The sequence below is a fragment of the Nelumbo nucifera genome, chromosome 4 (assembly GCF_055504915.1).
Source record: "Nelumbo nucifera cultivar China Antique chromosome 4, China Antique-T2T, whole genome shotgun sequence".
Lineage (NCBI taxonomy): Eukaryota > Viridiplantae > Streptophyta > Magnoliopsida > Proteales > Nelumbonaceae > Nelumbo > Nelumbo nucifera.
Window position 1 is genome coordinate 77367339 of NC_142652.1, and position 16872 is coordinate 77384210.

General features: G+C 37.1%; 1 protein-coding gene across 2 annotated transcripts; it reads left to right on the top strand.

Annotated features, from left to right (window-relative positions):
* Positions 1 to 938: 938 nt before the first annotated feature.
* On the top strand, positions 939 to 12916 carry LOC104605076 (homeobox protein knotted-1-like 1). Of its 2 annotated transcripts, XM_010269693.3 has the most exons (7): positions 939 to 1946; positions 2028 to 2141; positions 2253 to 2409; positions 9565 to 9601; positions 9715 to 9761; positions 12065 to 12315; positions 12473 to 12916. In XM_010269693.3, exons 1-7 carry the CDS (start codon positions 1716 to 1718, stop codon positions 12674 to 12676), a joined length of 1041 nt encoding a protein of 346 aa, XP_010267995.1. In that variant the 5' UTR covers positions 939 to 1715; the 3' UTR covers positions 12677 to 12916. The 2 variants fall into 2 exon arrangements, with proteins under 2 accessions (XP_010267995.1, XP_010267996.1); XM_010269694.3 differs by lacking the exons at positions 9565 to 9601; positions 9715 to 9761.
* The last annotated feature ends 3956 nt before the right edge of the window (positions 12917 to 16872 follow it).

A 16872-nucleotide genomic window follows, 5' to 3' on the forward strand; every position in this document is an offset into this window, starting at 1 on the left:
TGGAATTATAAAATTAAATTAGAATTAGAATTATTTTCTTTTACACTCCCATGCATTTTGGTGTGGTGCAAACAAAATTGCATGGCAACCAAACACAGCCCAAAGGATACTTTTGTTCCGAATCAGCCTTCAACGTGGCAGAAAAGTATCGTCGTCGTGGGTATAAAATGGAATATTTTTAAGTCCTTTATCTTCTCTACGCGTACGACCAATATTCGTCGAAATCGGGTCTAGGTCCGAGCTCAAGACTTCCACTCCAGTTTAACCAACACGGGTATGTATTATTGTATGTTAACAACTTAACACCCAAGAATGGAATGGGTTCGGGTCGTAAATGCCTTGACCGAAGTATTGTATTAATAGTTTTAGTACGAGAGAGAGAACCTTCATCACACGGGTTGTTTGGGAATCCACGAACAAGCTTTCAATACTTACAGAGTAGATGGATCGTACATGCCAGACCAACGTCAGAGAGAGAGTGCAATTTTAACGTCTTCAACGTTAACGACGACTACAATCGGTTAAATTCTTCCCGTTTAACTTTTCCACTGTTTGATTGGAATCCCTGATTTGTTTTAAATCAGGCATCACGTTTGATTTCATCCAATGGTTGAGATTATACGACGATTCTGAAAAGTTTTCTGAAGGGGGACGAGAGAGCTTTTGTGAAAGGTGAAAAGAATAGTGCAGGAACAGACAGTCGTACCGGAACACATATTTCAGAGCGACAGCGCTCTCTCTCTCTCTCTCTCTCTCTCTCTCTCTCTATCCCTATCCAGTCTCTCTGGCGCTCTGCGCACACTCGTCGCCATATTGCTTTGGGACCCGCAACAACAGTTTAACATCCAATAGAATTATGACACGTGGTGGAATGTCATGTCAACAAGATAGATGGCGGTGTTTATGTGAAAAGCTATAAATACGGGCGGCGTTAGATTACAGGAACCATTACTGTTTCAGAGCGTGTGAGAACGTGCGACCCTGAAAAGCTTCTTCTTCTGTCTGTCTGTCTCTCTCTCTCCGTCACTGTTCCCTAAAGTGAACATTCTCTCTCTCCTCTCTCTCTCTCCCCTTCCCTCGCGTCCACTCAGTCTTCCAGTTATGGAAAAGAGAGAAAGGTCCGGTCTCTTTCATCTCAAGCCATAAGGGAACCATGGAGAGGTCTATCTAGGTTTTTTTCTCGCTCTCTTTCAAGCTTGCTGTTGCTATAATGGCAGTTCTCACTGATGCGTCAATAGTTAGCTTCCGTTCGTCCTAGAGAGCTCGGTTAGTTCAGAAGGCTTCAGATCGTCTTATACGCTGCAGAAAAGATTTTGTGATTTTGGAACTTGAGTTCTTTTGTGTACTATTTCCCAAATCTCGGTTCGACGGAGTTTCAGTTCATCTAGCTTACCAGAAGTATTATTTGGATAATATTAAGTTTGAGGATTTCAGTCTAACTGCCGACTGCCGTATTTTCTTTTTATTGCTCCGAAGGTTCGAAACGGTTTGATTATGTAATGATCTGCGAGCATTAATAATCTACTAAGATAACCGACATCTTAATTCCTTCGAGAAAAAGAATCAAGAGATGAATTACAGTCAGTTGATGGCTCCAAGTTCGTGTCGTCGCTTGTGTTAGTTCTTCGGATTTTTAGATTAGGACCTTTTGCTTCTTCGGAATCTCGTAGAAATGAACTAATTCTGCACTCTACTCTATCTCGCTTTATGGTTTCATGGAAAATTTGTACAGTATCAATCCAACGATTTCGTGCTCAGATGAGATTGCGGGAGTCGGAAACGTAGCTCTGCCGTCGAGGTTTCACCGTCGGCTCGATAATCTACTTCAATTCGAACCGGGCGAGGCGGAGATCTGTGGATCGGAGATGTCCGATCTGATTAAAGCTCAGATAGCTAATCATCCTCGTTATCCTAACTTAGTTTCTGCTTACATAGAATGTCGAAAAGTAACCGGTCCTCTCATGAACTCGTTTGTTCTCCATTTGAATTTCCCGACGAGATTTTAAGTACTTGTCCTATTTTGACAGGTCGGAGCTTCACCAAAATTGGCTTCGCTTCTCGAAGAAATCGGTCGCGAAAGTTATCCGAGTGGTGCCTGTAGTACTGAGATCGGAATGGATCCCGAACTCGACGAGTTCATGGTAACCGTGGCGGAAGAAAATTCCTTTTCAACCCTTAACGTTCTTTCAGTGATTTAGTTGCATTAAATGTAATGATCATGAATTTTGAGGGATGTTTTACTGACGTTGCAGGAATCTTATTGCGAGGTTCTTCATAAATATAAAGAAGAGCTGTCGAAGCCTTTTCATGAAGCGACAACGTTCTTGAGCAATATCGAGACGCAACTCAGTAATCTCTGTAATATAACGTCGACAGCGACGACGACGACCTCCGGGAATTCTCACTCAGGTAAACGTTTCACAATGCGTATGTTATCTTGTTGAAGCATAACTTGCGCCGATTGGGTTGGTTGCTTGCTTAACTGGAGCATAGGCTTAGATTACTCTTTATACATATACATACGTGGAAGTATACAAGTGGTGCAGCATGTATACCGAGAGCTAGTAATAAGTATACAATCCCAGTATTTGCAGCTATGCGCATGTTAAAATGTCGCAGGATGGAAATGATTTTTCTCGTTTTTCCCGCAGAAAATAGTGATACCTCTTAAAAGACGTAGTGTGTACTGTGCGCTTACCCATCAACACTGTGGAGTGTGGAATGGTAAGCCACACGCAGAGATGTTCTTTTAGTGCTTGGTCTCTTCAAATACTTCTCTGCTTCTGTAGCGGGAAGCTGAGACTGGCTTGTAAACCTAATTCCTCATTTTTCCTTGTTATTCTTTTCTTTTTGTTCCAAATTTTCAAAATTGGAATTGCTTAACTGCATGTTTGAAAGGACAATCACCTGCTATTAAAGTTCAAGTCCCAAATATTAATCCAGTTTTGGAGTAGCGGCTACCAGAGTAAGAGCTATAACCTCTATGTTTATCCCCAAGTTAATGTTATCATTTATAATATCCGCCTTTCTTTACCTGATGCTAGTGTGTAAAAGTGTTGGTATCATGTGGGCAAGTAGGAGAAAGAGGGTTAATATGTAACTAGGTATACGCAATTTTCTCCAGGGGAAATGTGGAGTTTAGCTTTCAAATCATCTTGTTGCAGTTCCCATGTCTCGGCCTGTTATTGTAATCCTCGGTTTATTGGAAATATTTCCTCTGCCATGAGGCTTAACTCTTTCTTTTCTTTCCGTTTCTTTGTTTTTGTTTTGTAAGATGTAAACCCGGAAATTATGAAAAGAAATGTCAAACTTCATGAATCATGTCCGAACAAGCTTGGCTTACCACTTTACCAGTAATATTATCTAAGGTAGAAAATGAATCATAAATTCCAGTCTCATACTCTTAATGTCCAGTTTTGAATCCTCAAAATTTTCCTTTAAGAGCTCATTGATGCTAAGTGTTGAGCTCCCTCCCTCTCTCTCTAAAAATTTCGTTTAAGACAGTACCGAGGTGATTAGGACTGTATTTGCTTTGTGAATATATTATTTTATGGGATTATAGTCCTTGGCTTGGACAAGTTTGGTACGATCATTTGTGGTTCGGTTAGGAATAAAAACATTTTCTTGTGTCGCAGCTGCAGGATCAGAATTTTCTATGCACTGAAACCCTTGATAACTCTTCATTAGCTGAAGAGAACATAAGTTTAAGGGTTTTCATTTTGAGAGGTGAGAGGTAAATATTGGGTCCATGGTGAATGCCATATTTAATGATCATGACTGCTTCTGTTTGTGTCTTCAATGTGCTAACTTTCGATTCTAAAGTTTTGTATGACATACACGCAGGACACATGCATGCCCGTGCATATGCACACACACACACGCACAGCTAATGAAATGGAGAAGTAGCTCAAGTTTGCAGTGGAATACATCGATGATTGCTTCAGTTACAATATGTCAATGTATGTGTTAATGAACATACATTGACATATGTGCTAATGAATTCATTAAAAAATGTATGTGTTCATGACATACTTTGTTTCTTTTTTTTGTTTTTAGGTCATTAGGTGGCATAAACTAGATATTTTTGTAAATTATTTTTGCTCATTTTGGTCAACACTTTGCACTTGTCATCAAACTTTTCACGGCTTTTCAATGATGCACTGAGTTGATGACAAAGAAACTATTGGCTTGTACACATGTATGAGATTTCACTAGGACGGATATGTCCTACTATTTTTATTCTTGCTTTTTTCAGTTTGTTAATTATTTATGTAATTAGGTATAACTTGTAGCTGTATACTGTTCGCCAATTTCAGGTTGACATACCAGACACCCGGATACACTTGGAAGCTAAAGAAGAACCCTTTTTATGAGCACATGCTTAGAAGACAGTTGCATTAAAACTATAAAAAACAAAAGGGGCAGCTATTATTCATGAAACGAATTTAAAAGTGGCTTCTTTTGATGTGCATGAAATTTGTAATAATGTTTATATAGCATGATCGGAAGTTAATATGTGAAACAACAGCTTTGGCTTTTGTTATTAAGCTTGTGAAACCTCTTGTCAATGAATCTATGTGATCATGGGTGATGTGTATGAGCTTAGGGAATCCTGGAGTTAAGAATTTGATTCAATGTGGTTAAGGATGACACACACAACCTTATGGAATCCTGGAATTAAGACTTTAGCATTGAGGGATTTTAGGAACAGAGTTGTTCTATAGGTTTTGTCCTATTTTGGGACTACAGAGTAAAATACGGTTATAACATTAATTGTCATTCCAATATTGACCTCACAATATGTCAACGTATTGAAATCCTTTTTATATATCATGACTGGAGTTTGTTCTGCGTGTTCACTTTTGAGTTGACATGCCATTTCCACAATAATTTGTCTTTGGAATAATTTGTTTTCTGATGAGAGTAGATTTCATTTGTAATGGTTACTAAAAAATCAACATATATCTTGGACAGTTTCTATATATGGTTTGCAGGAATTGCAGAAGATAATAGAATATGAAAGAAGAGAACAGAAGGTGGTTTTGGGAAGAGCAGACCTGAGTGGAGAGAGAAAATCAACTCTTCTGCCAGATTTCTATTTAAATGTTGAAATTTGAAAATAAATATTAAATGGAGATTACAATTATGCCCCTGTTTTAAGTAGGAAAGTTGGCATTTCCTAAATTGTCCTATTTAAGTAACCGAAAAGACCAAAATGTCCTTGGGAGTGAATAAAAAAGTTCATAAATACTACTGCCTGAACATATCTGATTAAATTTGGTTTATTATTTTAACTCATAAATATAGACATAATGATTTTTCTTTTTCATTGTGGAGGGAATTATTACCTTAAGTGTCACTATCTCTATATTTTTCAAATAACTTGAGAATATTAAGGCCATGTTTTTCTTCTATATCGGCTTATATTCTGAGATTAGGTGGTACCTTTTTTTTCTGGTTTTAACTTGGAAAGTGGTGCTAGTTATTTTATTCAATTTAAAAATGGTGGCTTCTTTAGTGGTTCAGAATTGTTAGATTTTTTTCTATGAATTATTTGATTCTCGCTTTTATGTTTTATTAGATGTATTTTAGTCTTTGAAAACTGTATTACAGAATGAACTGCAAAGGCTTTGTCAATGGTTTGTTTGTAGGGCTATCTATGGAAATGAAAGTTCAAACCCAATTCAACATTCCATCTGATTAACATCTGAGTCTGATTAGATATTATCATTTTATATGTATGTAATATAATTATTTAGATATATAGACTTTATATGCAATTATATATAGTTTATAACTAATACATTAAATATTTTATATTTATATATGTATAAGTTAAAATCTAAGTATTTTCTTAAAACACTATAATTTTTCCCTTCATTTTAGGCACAGTAACCCAGATTTGGTTAAATCTGAATCTAATTCTAGTCTGGCAATGGATTTTAGATTGGATTCGGGCTTAATGTTTTATTAATTGGATTGGATTCAGATGTAGCTGGATACATTCTGAATCCGACCTGATTACAGCCCTATTATTGTGTTTAACTATGATTTCAGCTTGGTTTCATAATTTCAATAATAAAAGGAATTGATATACATAGAGAATTAGGAGAACAGTAATAAATAATATGTGGAGATTACTATTTTGTTTTTCTAAACTTAATTGCAAACTATGGCATAAAGTGATAAGATATTAATTAAATGGTAATCTGTCTTTTGACACTTTGGCTGGTTAAAAAAATTCAATGGTTTAACCATGGTTTTATATTTTTTCTAAAGTAATTGGTTTTAAGGTAGGGTTAATGGTTTTCCACTTTACCTTTGAGAACTAGAAGGATTAGTGGTTTGTGATTCAACCCTGCGGCATGGTCTGTTTTTTAAACATCAGATAGTGCATGCTGCTTGTCATTTAATGGATGGCAGTAATTTTAGATATGATGATCCATACTTTCTATTTTTTGTATTATTTAAGTTATCATGCCATGTGTGGGTTGACATGATGGTGGTTGTGGCAATGTTCTATATTTTGTCTATAATATTTTAATTTAATGCTGTTATTTAATTAGTAAAATGTAATTTTTTGATGTGAACTTGAAAGGTAATGGCTTGAAAAGTTTTCGTATCAATTCTAATTGAATCCTATTGTTTGTTATTAGGGTTTTACTTGTCTTTTCTAGTGGTGTTTCCTTTATTTCGTATACTGCCTTTGCATTCAATGAGATCATGAGGTCACAACCATGCTACATGGTTATTAAACTTTTTTTTTTGTGTAATAATATTTAGTAACAATGGAAAATGCATTACACACTGAAGAATATTTGTAATAACAGTGGAAAAAATTAACTCCAACCAGACTGCCTGTCCTGATTAGAGCTTCTTTGTCCTTGTATAAATGTGCCATTGTTGACATTACTGCATGATTTGTGTTATGGGCCGGGAATAGGATCGCGTCACGGGTCAGTCCACGGGGAAAAGCTCCTGTTTTCCCTTGTTCCTCCCCTTCCTAGCTGAACCTATCTTGGCGTCCTAGAGGGTGATTTGTCCAAGAGATCACCGAACTCTCCTTTTACTCTCTTTCTTGACTGGAAAATTGATATCCTCATTCAATAATGGGGTCTCCTTAAATAGGAGATTACAAGAGTCCTAATCAAAGGGAGTCTCCGTGCTGAATAGGGAGACTTGCAGTTCTATCTTGCTAAGGATAAGATAAGCTAATCCTAATCTGATAAGCTACTAACAAGATAAGATAAGAGCAATAGAATAAGATAAGAACAATCAAGATGATCTAATCTAATCTAGATAAGGCTGCTGTTGCCGAACTGGGTAGGATGAGAATCATTGAGTCACTGCTACTGTTGGCGGTGGGTCAGGTGCCTGCTGCTGCCGGTGGCGACGGTACATCTTCCCGAGGATTGCGTCCATAACAATCTGATTGGATATTTGTCCTTGCAATCCTTTCTTTATTAATCTAGTATATCACTAAGCATGCTTATATTGTTGTATGTATGTTGTGCCTTATGGACTTGTTTTCATCTCTCTCTCTCACACACACACACACACACACACACACACGCACACATTATGTGCTATATCATGGAATGTGGTCATATGGATTTGTTTTCATGGTATAGGTGGCCTTAACACCTGACTGGCTGACTTGTATCCCAAGTCAGCAATCTGTCCGTGCAATGCTAGACCTGCATCTTTCTCATTTTATAAATCGTGCCTCATAGGATGAAATTTGATGCTGACATGGTGTTTGTTGTTTCCCACCAACATATAATTTTAGTCTATATTCCAATAGACCTGTTCATGGGGTGGGCTGGGGCAGTTTCAATCTGGGCTTTGCCACTTTATTAATAGAAATTGTTCGGGTCCGGCCCGACCTTTGGACCTAGATCTTGAGCTCGAGCCCGGGCCTAAACTGACTGGTCTAGACAAAAAGTTCTACCTCTGGTGTAATTTAATAAAGTATATTATTTTAGTTTGGTAATAATTTAATAAACTAATATATGTTATATATAACTATTATATTTTATATTTTTATTACATGTAAATTGTAATATTATTGGATCGAACTTGTTTGAGAAAGCCTGAGCCCGAGCCCACAGCCTAAAAGTTTGTCCAAGCCCAATAAAGAATGGGCTGGGCTGGGCCTGCCTATCAGGTTACCTGTCCCATTAAGAGGTCTTTATTCCAATTGGTTTAACTGAAGACAGGAGATGTGGTGCATGGATTTAATATGTCAAAGTACTAGTGAACATGGAGACCTACATTTAAGAATTGAGAATAGTTAATGAGATCTTGTTCATGGTCCTTTATTTTCTGTTTTATTGTCCAAGAGATAAATTCACAGTGACTTTTAACCATGCAAGTTAGACTGTTAGATACATGGGATCGTGAATGTCTGTCACTAGAAACAGATTGTTGGTTGTTTTGCCATTGGATGCTATCAAGTTCGAATAAATGCATTGTTATCTGATGCAAATATATATATAGACGTGATGCAGAGAAACGTGCCGTGCCAATTGAAAATGGCCATCTTAAACTTGGTGGTTTTGTCCTTGTGCATTAAGGTAAAACAATTGCGCTCTCCCAACGAAAGTCACTGGAAGTTGATTTCAAGAATTATGCTTTTCAAGGTATAATCTGTTAATCTTTCTGCACCAAATATGTTAGGTAAAAAAAAATAATAATCCAGTGAAAATGCAAGAAGCTTCAAACCAATATTGTCCCCAAGAATCCCAAGAGAAACCCTGTACCCTAGATGGGAAGCACCCTCTACATCTCATGCAAACTATTAACAAGATCTCTAGAGTAGGAGCCAAGAATGAAATCATCAAGGGCCAAAAACTTTTTCCTATACTCTTTTTCCGTCTTTGACAAGCTATTCAAGTTGCTCCATTGCGACCTCGGTGACAAGGGTTTAAATTTTGGAAACAACCTCTCTTTATGTGCAGGGGTAAGGCATCATACATCTGTCCCTCCGCAGTCCCCCAGACCCCGCATTGATGGGAGTTTCATGCCCTGGAATGCCCTTTTTTGATGCTTTTGGTCTGGACAACAAATAATACAGCCCTTCATATGAAACTAATGGCTAGTAGTTTTATGCATTCTGTCTCCTGTTTGGCTGATTGATGCTTCTCCTGGAATGAGTTTCTTTGCCTGGATGCAATGATATTGTCGTTTCTTAGGAGGGTCTTGGAATTGCTAACATGAACTCATGCTTATTGGATTTTGACATCAAGCACTATGAATTTAAGCTTGTTTTTTTCCTCTCTGTTGTTGGAATATCTAATGCCATATCTGAAGGCCTGGAACTTGTGTTTCTATTGCTGGTTATTGTTTGGGGTGCCAAATTGATTAGGAAAATGTCCTGACCTTGGGTTGCCTTCTACTTGTCATTCCTAGTTAACCTATGGTAATTTAAATCTTCCATATATGGGAGGGACCAGTATCATATGTAATTGTGATTGATCTGTTGTTCTTTGTGATTTGAGCTCACTGAATTCCCAGATTTCATGTGGTTACTTTTAATGACTGTCATTGTGCTGGATTGAACAGATTTATGTGAACCAATCCAACCCTATTACACATGCAGGTCTGATTTTTTTATTCCTGTTTATCAATATTATTGACAGCACTATTTCTTTCCAGGGTTGAGAGGACCATACCTGATCATTGACAGCCCTATTTCTTTCTTATTTTTTGCAGCTTTAGTGTGAAATTGCATGCTTTACTAGTTTGGTGTGGGAATATTGGTGAGCGTTGACCTTTATATTTTGTGATGATCGTCATTGTTCTGAATATGTTGATTGAAAATTTTAATTCCTAAAGAGTAAATCTCAAAAACAAGAAAATTAGGCACATAAACTGATATACTCTATAGCGGCCCTTGAACGTACCTGATGAATAGAGTTCTCTCCTATATATACAAACATTTACATGTATATTATATTTCCCCCAAAAAACAACTATTGCTTTCCTTGATGGTGGTGGTCTCTCCCTAGCTGCTATTGCTCTGTTCTCCAACTTGTGTCCATATGTGTGTATAGTTGTAGCAATGGGATAATACATGCTTTTTTCATTTTATTGTTTCATATTCTTATTTTGACAATTTGAGATGTTACCATCTAACAGAGGATCACTGTTCTCTTTTTTTTATTTGTATCTGGAGTTTTGGGGATTATGCAATTTACGCACACTAACTGGACCCAATTGTTGTCCTGAAACTTGGTAGTTGAAACTCTTTGTCATGTATGGTTTTACCTCAATACCCAGAATTTGTGGTTATGTGGTGTTCGTAATGGTGGTGAAAAATTATTGTTATATATTGCCTGTTATTCTTTACTGTTTTTCATTTATTTCTTACATCTTGTTTGTTTTCCTCAACAGTTTCACTTTAAAATCAGTTATCTATTCAAATTTGACGATATGATAGATGGCAACATGAGTATATACACCCATCAGTTCCTCTTGTTGTTTTGTATGTAATATTTTTCTGAACAAATGATGTGTTGAATTGGATTGATGATATTTTGTCAGAGTATGCTCCTTTCATGAAGTACTGGGAGCTCTAAATTCCTTGGTCTTGTGATGGTGTCCTGGGAGGTCTAACTTCCCATTGTCTGAAGATCTCATTTACATCAGAAGGCTAGGTGTTCTTATGTTGGAGATCTTCCTGATTAGTCCCACTGACGAGATAGATCAACTTCTTTTTTCTTTCTTTTTTTTTTTTTTAATTTATCAGCAACAAAGGTATCTTTTTTTAAGATTAAACATAAAAGTACAATGAGAAGCAGGATAGTTAGCCTCCACTAACCATCCGTGAGTTACAATGACAACCACAGATCGATCTGTATGGTCAAATACAAGTACCCCCTTGATCAACAATTCCCCAATACAGAGAATCCTGACACCCCTTGTTTGGCCAGTCCATCTCGTAAGTTGTTAGAGGTCCCTGTTATCCATTGTATGTTCTCCCAATTCCTTTATTATCCCTTGATCTTCTCTCTTTTTGTATCTGTGTTTCCAAGGTTCCTCGTCCATACTCCCCAGTCAACCTACTTAAACCTAAGTATCTCCCACATGATTTCTGATTGTTCCTCAACCTGACGTTCCTGGGTTTCCCAAGCTGCAACCATCGAAGTTCAACTTAAAATATGGTGCTTCTGGTGGTCTTCAAATTATTACTGATTTAATTGGTGCAGAATCGGCAACCTCCTTACATTCCCCTGAGCTACCGCCGTGCTTGGGTGCACATGTGAAAGTTGTAACTAGTTCTTTTTTGGAAGGTGTCTTGTCATGCTTTGAAAATCTCACAAATAATAGGATCTGCTCCTCACAGATCGTGCCTTACCTGACCTCAGCACGTTTCAGCTGTGCATTGGGATCATCTTCCCATTAATAATTATTTTCGACTACCGAGATGTTCCAGATGCATGGCTAAACGAGTTGTGAAGTCGTTGTGAGGTGTGTTTTGTGGGGAGCAGATCCGAACTTGCAAGGAAAACATAGAACGGATCTTCATCTTGATATATATCCTAATCAGAATTAAGGAGAAACTTTCCCTTCCAAATGAAAGTGTTCTTTTCTCGTTATCCCTTGCCTTTAATTGAATCGGAAACCTAAGTGGTGATGTGCGCCATCCTTGGCAGCAACAAGTGGACTAGAATGGCCATCATTGTGGAATGAACAGTACTTCTACCGTGTGATTGATGTTGGTCTAGAAAGGTCATATTTCCTGGCTAAGGAAAGTAACTTGGGAAGTCAAGGGGTTTGGGGTCCTTTTGTTTCAATAAGATCTACTGGAGGTTAATTTCTTGATCTGGAGCCAGCCATTTGCGGATCCTTTGCATTTGCCTGTGTTCCTTAATTTTGATTTTGTATGTCATATTTGAATGCCAATCCTGTCACATCCGTGTTTTGTTGTTTCTGAAAAAGATGTGGAACTTTTTGCGGACCGGAGTTATATACTTGTCAAAATCTCTACAAGTAAAGTCATCGGTGGATGCCAGAGTTTTGAGAAATATTTGAGCTAATTCTGATTCTGTTTTGGTGTCAGATGATGGAGCTGCGACCTCTGAAGAGGAGCTAAGTTGTGGGGCGGTGGAAGCAACTGAAAGCCAAGAACCCTGTGAGCCTCTTACTGGTGACAAGGAGCTAAAAGAAATGCTCCTTCGCAAGTATAGTGGCTATCTTAGCAGTCTGAGGAAGGAATTCTTGAAGAAGAGGAAGAAGGGGAAATTACCCAAGGATGCAAGGATGACATTACTGGACTGGTGGAACGCACACTATAGATGGCCATATCCCACAGTAATTACGACCCTGATCTTAACTTTTTATTGTTTCTCATGGTTGGGAATATTATGTGGGGCTGGTGGAACGATTTACTTGGTTTAGTTTGTGCAGACTGCAATTTTGGTGTTCGTTTAAGGAGTGCGATTCTGATTGTTCATAACTGTGTGTGCAGGAAGAGGAGAAGATGAAACTGGCCGAGATAACGGGACTAGACCAGAAGCAGATCAATAATTGGTTCATCAACCAGAGGAAGCGTCATTGGAAACCATCGGAAGACGTGCGGTTTGCTCTCATGGAGGGAGTGGGTGGTGGCAGCAACATTCCTCCTATGTATTTTGATAGTGGTGGAAGAGGAACGGCAAGTGATGATCTTTGATTCCTTCACCAACTCTCCCCTCTCCAGATCTGCTGCATTCTTATTATTGTTGTCTTGTGTACGTAAAGCTTGCAAATGCATCTAATATATATTAGATAAGGTTTTACTATTATGCATGGGAGAACGAGAACGAGATGCTTCTTTCATGTTTTTAGAGTAAAATAACGTTGTACATTCAAACGCCCCTTATATTCATTTCAATACTAATAAGGTGCATGCAAAGGCCCTTTGTGTGGAAAATTTGTGGAAATCAAGTCATTGCGCAATCGTCGACGATGGGAACATATTTGAGATGGAGTGGAAATTAGAAATATATAGGCTTTTTCGTGTCTGGATGTAGTAGGCATGTTAGGTAATCAAGCTGTGTAACACGTCTCAGTTAATATGCATTTTATTCAAACGTTTTTGCTCCGTTGGACAAATTAATTATTTTTTATTATTTCTGTTAAAATAATTAAAAATAAAAGACAATAAAAAAGGAAAATGTAAATGAGTCTCATTTTTGGTACGAGGAGAGGACTACATTTTAAAATCCAAAAACGTTTGGATGTAAGGCGCATTAGCTAGGACATGTGTCCCATAATTATTATATGTTTAATCATTGTTCTTACTTAACGTGTCTATTACATCTGGACCCTTTTCCGTATGGTGAGAGAGAGTACCGTGGGAAAACTTCGGCTGTTAAAAGTGTCAAAAGTTTAACTGGACAGTCCTATTGCAGATTTCTGAAGCCCATTGCAGGACTATAAATGTTCAAAATGTCAAACAATTTTAATCTCTCATCTATCCCAAATATACTTTAGGCCGACCCTAGGCCAACCGTCTGTCTCCCAAAGTTTAATAGTTAGTCTCCTAGTTATAACTTTAAACCCTTTCAAACTTGAATCCTAAAGAAAATCAGAAAACCTAATATTTGTTTTATATTCTATTCCTAATATTAAAATGAAAAAGGAAAAACCTTGAAAGTTGAATCCTAAAGAAATCAGAAAGCCTACCATTATCCTTCTCCTGGTCTTCTTTGTGCCCTAACTATTTTTTCTATATATTCTTTTTCTCCCATCTCACATCCTTGTCCTGGCCCAAAAGAGAAGATACAAAAATAAATCTTTGAAGAGGTTTCATCTATGATTGAGTTCTTTTTTGCTCTCCGTTCATATTAAAGTTTTTTTTTTTTTTTTGGTATTTGCATATTAGAGTTTATGTACTCAGAGAGATCGACTTCAATCAATGCAAGGTCCGTTCGAATACACAACCATTACATCAAATAGGAACATTTTTGCACTTCTGTGCTTTATTTCATGGGGAGATATTCCCAATGCAAGGCTATAATGTGTGTTCGAACGGGCTTTGCACTGACCATGGTTCAAAGTATCGATACGCCTCTATGTATCGACAGAGGCGTATCGGTACTTAGATTAACACAGAAATAAGGTTTTTTTAAGATGTTATTAATGGGTTTTTTTACTAAAATCAACCAAGTTCCCAAAACACCTGTAAATAGGTGTATCGAGACCAAAAGATATGATACGATACGATTTGCTCCATATCATATCGATACTTTGAACCATGGCACTAACTGAATATAAAGAATTTTGTTAATGACTTTCTGTGCCCTCTTGATCTTCTCTACCATGGATTATCACTAGATGGCAGAATTGTTTTATCTGTCTTGATTCTCACCACTCTGTCATGAACTACACGTAGCTTTTGTTATTCTTAGAGGTGTAAAGTGGGTCGTGCTGAGTCGGCACTGCACGGCCCGTGGGTGGCCCGTGCAAAGTGTGGGCTGTGTCGTGCTAGCCCGTGGGTCATGCTGCCCTCTCGGGTAAAAAATTTGGGGGTCAGCTCGGCACGGTCCCCGGCCGAGGCCTATGCGAGCCCGTGTCGTGCCGTGCCGTGCCGTTCCACGGGCTGTGCTGGCCCGTGGGTCAAGCCGTTGGCCAGGTTAGGCCGTGCATCGGGCCAAATCTATTTATTTAAAAAAATTGACAAAAAACTTAAAATTTTAATTTTATATGAATTTTGTGTATAAAATTGCTTATATATACAATAATTAAATAAATTAGTATAATAAAATTAAAAAATATTTATTTTTTTAATATATTATATACTATATATTATTATATAATTATAATTTATATAATATTATATAGATATATAAAATATATATAATATAAATAATATATATGGCAGGCCGCGGCCGGTACGACCCTCTTAGTCGTACCGTGTTGTGTCGGCCCGTGGACCTAAAACTCTAGGCCCAGCATGGCCCGCATTATCGTGCTAGGCCTGGCACGGTTCGTGGACCATCGTATCGGGTCTTGGGCGGCACGACCCAATTTACACCTCTAGTTATTCTAAGTGGAGTAAAGTAGTTTTACTTATTAATTATAAACGAGAAGGCAATTTAGGATCAACACATGACGTATGGAAAAATTGGTTAATTCTGTTGATTGGATTTAGCATTTTGATCATAATTTCATTTTGAAAATTTTTTTCTATCATTTTAATTTTTTAATAAATTCTTATTTTTAATCATGTTTTTGTTTAATTTTTTTGGTAAAATCAAAGGGAGTCAAACTTTAGGAATGAAATTGGATATCACCACAATTATTTCTAATTACTAACAAATAGATCGCTCAGCTAAAATTGAATATCATCATAATTGTAGACATCTCATTTTTGTGCCCCTTATTCTTTCTGTAGCACTCTGAGCTTCAAGCATTATTTAGCTAATCTTTTAGTCAATTCGGGGGTATTTTTGGAATTTTACAAATGTTGGGGCTTCAAGGATCCAAGACCATAGGTACATAGAGCCCAAAAATATGAATTCGACGACACCAAGATCACCCAAATCCGACACTATTTACCCTTTCATCCTAAGACTTGAAGTCATAATCGATTTTGTTTGTCCGATCATAGTCATTTTGACCTTGAACCTTATTTTACGTCAAATCAGAAATCCAAAACCATAGGTACATAGATCATAAAAATTCAAATCCAACGACACTAAGATCACCCATATCCAACACTGTTTACCCCTTCACTATAGGAACCGTAGCTAGAATCGATTCTGATTGTTCGATCAAAGTCATTTTAATCCTGAACCTCATTTCACATCAAATCAGATTCGAGACCATAGGTACATAGATCTAAAAAATCTAAGTCCAACTATACCAAGATCACTTGAATCCGACACTGTTTACTCCTTCATCTTAAGACCCGAAATCTAAATTGATGTAATCATCTGATCAAAATCATTTTGATCATGAATCTCATTTTACATCAAATCAGAAATCCAAGACCACATGAAAACCATGTGTGTCAATGAACTGATTTTGGACTAAACCCATCTAATCTAATATCAATTTGGACAAATAACAAGACATTGGATTGTATTAGTCCAAAATATTTTTTAGATTAGACTGGACCTGATATTAATAAATTTATATTGGATTGGGTTGAATTATGCCAATATCTGAACCGTTGATATAAGATAAGAATATAAGTATGAATGAACCATGTTTGGATTAAAACCAATTTAAATTAAAACAGATTTGAACAGATTGAACGGTCCAAACATTTGTAATGGACTCACATTGAATTGGATCGGATTACAGCAAATCCAATCCAATTGACACCCAAGGTGTAAGGGTACAGGAGATGAAAGACTGGATCTTGCCAACTGGGCCCTGGAGACAAGTTTGTCTTAACTGTTGCTAACCCTTATGCAACTCTTGAAAATTGGACCTGAAGACTAGATGATTGGACTTAGATAAATGCCTCTTTAAATACTATTAAACAATAAGTTTATTAACAAATTTCCAAAATCCAAACAACCCATCCAACAAATTTTCACATGGATTGAAGGTCCAAAGCTTGGTTCATGTATCCTACAGTTGTGTTTTTTGTTGGGTTGAAAGAGGGATTCATTAAAACATAACAAACAACCAAAGATACAACGAGATTAACACAACACCAACAGCCACTGGAGTGGCATAAAACTACAACTAGAAAACAGAAAATTGATTCCAACCACAAAACTAAATTAAGGGTATGTTTGGTCGTAGTGCAAATTTATTTGTATTAGTACAAATGCATGGGAGTGCAAATGTAAAAAATGCAAATTCTTGTTTAATTTTGTTTTGAATTTTACTTTCTTTTGCTTAATCACTTAATTTACTTCATTTGTATTG